The 9,066-nt window shown below is 35.7% G+C and overlaps 1 protein-coding gene across 1 annotated transcript in view; it reads right to left on the reverse strand.

Annotated features, from left to right (window-relative positions):
• LOC131411604 (bifunctional heparan sulfate N-deacetylase/N-sulfotransferase 4-like) overlaps positions 1 to 3,811 on the reverse strand; it is a 138,316-nt gene extending 134,505 nt beyond the window's left edge. The window contains exons 1-2 of the mRNA XM_058550630.1: positions 3,720 to 3,811; positions 2,409 to 2,643 (exon numbers count right to left, since the gene is read on the reverse strand). Coding sequence (XP_058406613.1) covers positions 2,409 to 2,643; positions 3,720 to 3,811 — 327 coding nt within the window. The remainder of the gene's footprint in view (positions 1 to 2,408; positions 2,644 to 3,719) is intronic.
• Positions 3,812 to 9,066: the final 5,255 nt, after the last annotated feature.

Below are 9,066 nucleotides of genomic sequence, written 5' to 3' on the forward strand. Positions count from 1 at the left end.
CAGGGCTCCGGGGAGTGAGCTCCAGGCAAAGGGGCCAGTGAGAATAGGCTCAGTGTGAGGAAGGACCTTGGCATCTTAATCCACCGCCATCTACTTCATCTCACGTAGGATATGGTTTACATTTTCAATTGATTTGGCTACCTGCTGAGAAGAAATTGTAGGAAAACTGGAGTGAAAACAGGGAGATCATTTAGGAGGCTTTTGCAGTAGTTCCAGTAAGAGAAAATAGAGGCCTGGCTTCTATTGGTGGTACTGGGAATGGAAAGAAGTAAATAGTTTAATTGTTGATGGACTGATGTGGAAAGCAGAGCATGATTTCATTAATGATTCAGATTTCTGACATTCAAGGAGGTGAGGGAAGAGTTAGGAAAGATTCTGAGGAAAAAATCAATACTTCCACTGCTATGCTAAATATTTCTTCACCACAACAGGATGACTGTGCTGTTGGAACCTCTGCATCACCCCTCACAGAAAAGACAGAGCTTCAAGTCCTACAGCCTCCTTGCTTTCAAACCTTTGTTACTCAGGATTGGAGGGACAACTTCAGGAACTAACTGCACGGGGTGTGTATATATGAGTAAGGGAGTGTTCTCACAGCACACGGAGTGCTTTTTGAATACTGGGAGGTTAAACATTGATACTGATTACAGACACTGGCAAAGAGAAGAGAAAAATGGAAAATTGATTTGACCTTGTAAAATAATATTAACTTGTGTCACATATGTCAAGAGTTTGCATTTTCTGCTTGATTATCAAAGAACACAATGAAGGTTATATAAATCACTAAATTTTTTTGTGTGTGTGAGGAGATCAGCCCTGTGCTAACATCTACCAATCCACCTCTTTTTTTTTTCTTTTTTTCTTTTTTTGCTGAGGAAGACTGGCCCTAGGCCAACATCCATGCCCATCTTCCTCCACTTTATATGGGACACCGCCACAGCATGGCTTGCCAAGTAGTGTGTGGGTGCGCTCCCGGGATCCGAACCGGCGAACCCTGGGCCGCTGCAGTGGAGCACGCGCACCTAACCGCTTGCGCCACAGGGCTGGTCCCCATAAATCATTAAATTTTAAGTGCATTTATAGTGCTGTAAATCTTATTTGATTGTATCAGCAAAACATTCCATGTGTCTCATTTCCTTCCCAGTGGGTGTGGATGGATTTGTTTTGTGCCCTAAACTTTGTTACTGGAGAGTGTCCTGAGAATCTCTGTGTCCACAGAATTCTAAGCCACTAACTTCATTCTGAAAGTATGTGAGATGGGATACTGCTTCTGCTTTTTGATTAGCTCTCTGGTTCTCTCCTTGGCATCAGAAATTTTCCATAAGCGTGGTAGAATACTACCCGGTTCTTATTAGCCCCAATTTCTCTTCAACTGTATTCTCAGTTTCAGTCCACGTGGGTCATCTCAAACTATGAGTGTGTCCTGCTCTCTGTACCTCTGTTCCACGTTTTCCTTGCACTACCTAACTGACTGGAATTTTGAATCAAATAAATAGATTTGAATCAAATATGAACTCATATGACCTTTCAGATGGTATTACTTGAAGCTCTGGCATTCTCCTTCATAAGTTAGTTCCTCTAAGCCTGGTCTTCAATTATGTTATTTAATTTACTTTTCCTATATGTTTTGCTCCCAAGTCTCTTTCATGGCCTACAAGATATTTTGAGTTGTAAAAAGACACATATATATTGTAACTTCAGAGTCATGTTTCATATAGATGATTATTTCCTTAAAACCATTTTGTAAAGTCATGACAAAAGTGAATGTCTTATTTTCCCTAGGCCAAAGTATTTAAGTAAATGATAGAGTAATAGTGAGATAGAACTACCTTCCATTAGGACTTCTTTATGGATGTGGAATGAAACTAGTCATTGTAAGCTCAATGACTAAAGATGGCATCAGGAATAATCCTTCACTGGGTGAGGATAAGAGCAGAGTAGTTTTTTTCTTTCTTTTTTTTTTTTTGTGAGGAAGATCAGCCCTGAGCTAACATCCATGCCAATCCTCCTTTTTTTGCTGAGGAAGACCGGCTCTGAGCTAACATCTATTGCCAATCCTCCTCCTTTTTTTTTTCCCCCAAAGCCCAAGTAGATAGTTGTATGTCATAGCTGCACATCCTTCTAGTCGCTGTATGTGGGATGCCGCCTCAGCATGGCAAGAGAAGCGGTGCGTCAGTGTGCACCCAGGATCCAAACCCCGGGCCGCCAGTAGAGGAGCGCGGGCACTTAAGCGCTAAGCCACCGGCCGGCCCCAAGAGCAGAGTAGTTTATAACTCAAGATATTTCCAGAGATTCTCAGTAAGGATCTGCACTGAACTGGGCCCAAATTCTCTTTGTGTTAAGTTGGAACTTTAAAATGTAACCTGAATCACCCAACATAATCTTGACTCTGATGTTGGAGAGCCGACTTGATAGAAATGCTTTGTGCTGCATGGGAGCTCTAAAGCAGACACAGAATCACCACCTTCAGAGCTGTCTTGGGGTCCATGGATTGTGGAAGCTTGGGTTGCCTTCAGCACTGAGTCATCGTTGACAATTTTACTGTACGAGAGGAGATAACCAGTGAGACAGAGTTCCTGATCACACAAGAGTGTTTTCCAAACTGTGATCCACAGGTCACTAGGTCTGCGAAATTCAATAATTCTGTGAAAAAATAATTCCACATAGAAAATGTATGGGAGACACTCTATATTATACTCCTCTTGAGAGGTTCTCAATTAACATTGACATACTGAAGTCTGTAGTAAGAAAAATCGGAGGTTTGATTTACCTTAGCTTTTTCCTCAAACTATTAGCCACACACTCCTGCTTGCCCAAGTTGGGGATACACTGTCTTAGGAAAAAACATTAGGTGGATAGCTAATCCCTGGAGGGGATTAGCAGAGCTGTTTCCTGGAGTCATGCTATCCTCGATTAAATATAGTTTCCTATCTAGTATCCAATGCAAGTTGCAAATATAATTGCCATGATTTTACATGCAATGTGATCTGGCATATGCACTCAGTCATATAATCATGTTAGCTCTCCGCAAGTGATCTGTAGAAAGGAGTATCTTTCCGTGATTCCAGGATTTGGTATCCCAAAACAGCTTCAGATCAAGATCAATTTCTTAATACTATGAAACTGTGAAATATATTCAGAAATAACAATTATACCTTTGATAAATATGTTATTATTTCTTGGGGCATCTTCTTCTTCTTGAGAAATTACTAAAAACAATGTAGTAATTGTTTTCATTCACAAAATTACTTTTTACTTAAGGATTAAAAAAAATCTTTAAGTCTAATTCTCATTTTATCTTTTAGGCCTTAAAAAATGTAAGCCTCCAAAGCTGCTATCTCCTTAATCAAGGTTAAATATTGGCATTCTTCCTTAGAATTCTGCTTCTGCCTTTGCTCCTGGCTTATAATCTCCATTTCTCATTGTCTGTCCTCTCTTCATTTAGTATGAGTTCGGATGGGCTTATAACAGGACAAGGCACAACATAGATACTCGCTAATTGTTGACTGCTATTGTAATTGACTTCTCTAATTTCATCTCTAGAAATACTTTCTGCTCACGTACTGGTCAGGAATCTTTCCTGTGTTAAGGTATCCACTTATTAGGTATATTTTATCTTTATTTCATTAAATATTGTGCTGTGACAATTTCAAAATGTTTCTTGAGCACGGAAAGTACACTTTCTATTCCCAGTTTTATACAACTCTGCATTCTTTCACGGATGCACCTTAGAAACATCTAAACTAGGGAATAGATTTTTAGTGTCTTGGAGACAGGCTTCAGTGATTCCTGGCGTAGCTTTGGCAGCCATGTTGGTCCTATAGTAATTCTCCTAAAAATGTCCTGGAACCACAGAAGGAGAATTCTGTAGATGGTATTTAGGGTTTTACCTTCAAATCTTATCTCTACAGCCATTTCATTCAAAATTAAAAAGAAAAGAAAATATTTCATTTTCTTGTCAATTCTCATCATTCCTGTCACACAAGGGACACATTACTGAGAGTGTCTGGGGATGAGATACAGTCTCTTCCCTTCTCTCTGATTTCATTCACAATTTCTCTGTACCCCAAATATAAATGAATTTGAGGTTAAAAGCTGTATGACTTTTCCAGTGGCCAAACTTTTCCTTTTATTATGGTTATTTCGTTTAGACTATATTTGAAAATTACCAACCATACATTTTAACTTTACAACTGTCTTTCTGTTACTAATTTAAAAGAAACCAAACCTTTGATTTACTTTTATTTCCTACATTAATAGAGTGGATCCTGTCAAACTGCAGTTACCATCAGGGCAGAGCAAGCAACAGTAATTTAAAAAAGTAGATAATAGTGAAAATAGTTGTATACGGTAATGACTCAATTGACTGATGTGCTACAAGTGATTTGAACAAAGATAAGTCATTGACTTGGTTGGGTATTGATATATTGCATAACACATGTAGGATAGGTGGTGTGTTGATAAACAGATGTCTCATGTCCCACAGTGAATCTATCTGTCTTCTTTCTGAACAAGAATGGTATCTATTTTAAAATACATATTTGGGCTAATAGATGAGTAAACTGGTTACATCTATTAGCAAATTCATTATTTATTATCAGGATCTGCTCTATTATTGTAGTACATGATAACTTAATTGTTTAAGACTTTTTAAAGTATCATTCTATTAGAATATTGACCTATTTGGGTAAAAGGATAGGAGTGTCAAATTAAAAAATTCAAGAACACCCCCTTGATGACAGAAAACAAACAAAAAAGATTATTACTGATAATAGAATTGAAAATATAATAATTATTAGAAAGTTTTTCATTTACTCATTATAATAGTATAAATTCAGTATTTAACAAATATGAGTTTATTTAACAAGTGAAATGAGAAGAATTGCTTAGCAAATACACACATCTACCTGTGGTGACCAAATACACTTTACGTGAATACCAAAAACTTTATCTCCATAGGGAACTGTACTTCAGCCAGCATTTATTGAACCACCTCTATCTTCCAAGCAGTCTCCTAGGTCTTGCAAATATACTGTGCCCCTTTCAAAATTATATATATAAATATTATATATATTATATACATATATATGGTCTGCATGTGAAATATTTCTGTTTTATTTTCATGATATTTTATCATATCTGAATATATCTGGATTGGTTAAAAATTTCATGATCAACTTTATAAACTTTTAAAATTTTTTCATATGATACATAGTTGAACATTTTGCAGACACACATTCAGATACATATATCTTTAATGTATATCAAAAAAATCATTTCCAAAGGCTAAATATCAAACCATGAGTCAATTCACATACATTTGATTCATTAATGCTTACTTATTGTTTAAGCTCAAATGTAACAGAATCTTATTACACTGCCAGCAGAGTAAAGATACATCTATTTTTAGATTTTGTTATAAATATGAAATACACATGTCATTATCTACATAAAACCATGATTTGGTTATAGAAACCATAACCAAAACATATTACAATTTATGGTATAGATATTTTAAGGTGAGTTTTTTTTTGTATGTGGTAGATGAATCATCTTCCAGCAAGTCTCTCTCTCTCTGACAAAAACTTAAGAGTTTCAAAAATAAAAAGATCCTGTAAGGTCTTGTTGTCATCTCTTCAAGGTCTATCCTATTTAAAGCCTAATTATAATTCACATTCATAACAAAACAAGCTTGACATCATCTGATAAACACCTACTAGTCTACCAACTCTGCTTTCCTGTAGAAGGGAAACTAGTGAGACAGTCATGAAGGAGAACGACGAAAGCAAAAATGTATTAATGGTGACATTTTCCAGTACAACTCTCATTTCCCAACAAAAGAGGCAACGTTCAAAATATTTTCTGTGTAAATGGTATCCTTTAGAGTTCTCTGACTGGCGTTATCTAACACTCACATTATATTTTTTTATAAAGGCAATTCTGCTTTAATTTTAAGAAAAATTCTCAAATAAGTGAAATATGTTACTGTACTTATTATTCATGAAATATCTGAGTTGCTAATATATTCCAGCTGTTCTATGTACTGGAGATTCAGCTTTGAACAAAACAAAGTCCTTTCTTTAGGAGTTTATATTCCAGTGAGTGAGACAGACAATAAACAAATAAATTAATATTATGGTGCAATATGATCAGTGTACGGGAATCCACTGGAGAGTTTTGAGCAGAAATATAATGTTCATCACACCTTAAAACTTTGGTCAATGTATGAAGAGTTGACCAGGTCAGGGGAGGAGCAGTACGGAAGAAGTAAACATTTAGAAGAGAGAAACAATTAGCCTAATTGAGAAACGAGTGTCTTGGAGTTGGTGGTAATATGGGAAGAAAGCGGTCAGATTTGGGACACAGTTTGAAGATATTTAGGACTCTAAATGTCAAATAATGACTTGAATGCAGATTTTGAGAGAGTTGGATGTGGTGTGTGATGACTCCTGGATTTGCTCACAGGTTTTGTGTATCAGATGGACGTTGTTTGTACGTTACCAGCTACCTTTATTCTCCAAGAGGGAAGCATTTCTTCAAAATCCCCAGAGTATCATTTGGTGAGTTGGCTTCCTCTACATAAAGCAGATGTTCCTAATCTATTATATTTTTTTGCCCAAACAGTATTTTTTTCTTTCTGCGTTTTCACGAAAGCTCAAGAAGCGTGGAATGAAAGCAAGCTTTTTCAAACGTTTTCGAGAAAAAATAATAGAATGAGTTATCAAGCAAAAATACTGCTCTGAAGATTTTTTGTTTAGGAAGTATATTAGATACAGGCTAAATGCAGAGGAAATATATTGAAACAAATGTCTAACCTTATTTAAGGAATCTGAAAGAATGGAGAATGAAAAGCATATCATTACCAATCTTTTTATGTAAATATTGTGGTATAGATATTAGGTATTAAAAGAATTTATACTTTCATTCCATTCACTGAACAATTGATATAAAACTCCTAATTATTATTTTACTATGGCTCATTTAGCATTATAAAAGAAACTTACAAAGTATTAGAATCTGTTGAAACAAAAGTCTTTGTACTTCTAAAAATGAAGTGTAGTAGCTCTTTTAAATAAGTTCTTAAGGAATCTCTTTCCCAGAAGATATCTAATCCACCACAGATATGTTTCATTTTATTAACTGACTCTTTAGTTTGACATTGCAAACATCTCTCACCTTGGGCCATGAATGAGATAAAGTCTCCTAAAAAAACTTACTCTCTCGTTCCACATTAATCTCTAGAACTACCATTAGAGATTTTGAGTCATCTTTATTCTTCCTAATTGCTGCCTCTATTAAGCAGGATAGATATTTTTCTACAATATCCTTGTTAATTACTAACATATCCCACATTTACATAATACACTTTTTGGGGCAATTTCTGCGGTAACATTTCATGGCCAATAGGAAGCAATTTGCTTTCCTTTATTAAGTGCATTAAAACTTCATGCCCTAGACATCATGGATGGTAAACATTTGATTCTGCTCAAATTTAATGCACCAAGGCATTTTGCTGTGCCGTATTAGTTTTATTTATGTGCTGTGTTCTGCACTGTTAGCTGCTAATGAGACTTCAACTCTTATTGCTCTAAGGCCTGAACACTAACCTCATTTTAATGAGTTCATTATTTGCTGCCTTCTGAAAGGAAGACAACAAATTTTCCTTTTAATTAAAGGTCATAACACCTCTGATAAAGGAAAGGGAAGAGGTTATCAACCCCCAGGAGCAGCTGAGAGAGAGCTCTTTCAGATTTTTAAACTAAGCAGAGTTAGTATAGACTGCGGTAGGCGGTGGTTCTCAAGAATGTAGACAGTCAATCAATCTCAGGAGACCAAGGTGCATCTAAATTGAAGACAAATGAGAACACCGCAGCGTGATAGCTAATGTGCCCAAGACTTGGGAAAAATGAAAGTCAGCCAAAATAATTAAAGAGGCTTTACTCCTAACCAAAACGGCCACGTGGATCAATACGGCTGCAGGAGCAAGACTCGTCTTTTGCATGACGAATGAGTTATGGGGTTGAGAGAACCCATGCCATATTAATTGAGCTAAGAAAAATTAATCCCAAATATTTTATCACAGAATGGGAAGCAGAGGCAAATCAATTATTTTGTGGGGGACCATTTTGAATAATGTAAAGGATGTGTGGACCTAGCATGAGATCCAAGAATATTCATATTCAGATGAAACTGGCCGCTAAACTGTGAAATCCCTGGGAATGTCAGTTGTTATTTGTGTTTGCAGGCAACGTGTACCTCTAACCACAGGGGAGAGGTAAATTTAAATAATACATAGTCCTGTCATAACAGACAATATCAACAACTTGCTACTTATGTAAATTTTAATACAAATGAAACCAAGAGATTTGAGCGTTAACAATTAAATGAAGCATTTGCACTTAACAAAGAGTGTGGTTAGATTAAAACCCAAAACATTTTCATTTTGCTCTGATGACATGCACATTCCACATATGGGTTATTTTAATCTAGTACATTGCTTTCTAATTAAGATTTAAATTTTTAAGAATATATTAATATATTTTTATTTAAGCATATGCATTCTGTAACTTTATATTTACGTATGAAATCTACTATTTACTTTGTTATTTTTCTAAGCATTGTTCCTGGCTTAGAGTATATGATCAATAAATATTTTTTTAACAAGCTTTTTATTTTAGAATATTTTTAGATTTACAGGAAAATTGCAAAGATAGTACAGAATTCCCATATACCAACACCCATTACATCTTCTATTAGTGTGGTACATTTGTCACAATTAGTGAATCAATATGGAGACATTATTTTTAACTAAAGTCCATACTTTATTCATATTCCTCTCAGTTTTCCCTTAATATTCTTTTCTGTTCCAGGATCCTATCAGGATACCACATTACATTTATGAGTATGTTTCCTTAGGCTACTCTTGGCTGTGAGATTCACTCTTGTTTTCTTTCTTAGAGCAGTTTTAGGTTTACAGAAAAATTAAGCAGAAAGTACAGAGTTCCCCTATACTCCCTCTTACCCATATCCCTGCACAGATTCCCCATTTGTCACAAATGATGAATA

This window comes from Diceros bicornis, chromosome 11 (genome assembly GCF_020826845.1).
Source record: "Diceros bicornis minor isolate mBicDic1 chromosome 11, mDicBic1.mat.cur, whole genome shotgun sequence".
Taxonomy (NCBI): Eukaryota; Metazoa; Chordata; class Mammalia; order Perissodactyla; family Rhinocerotidae; genus Diceros; species Diceros bicornis.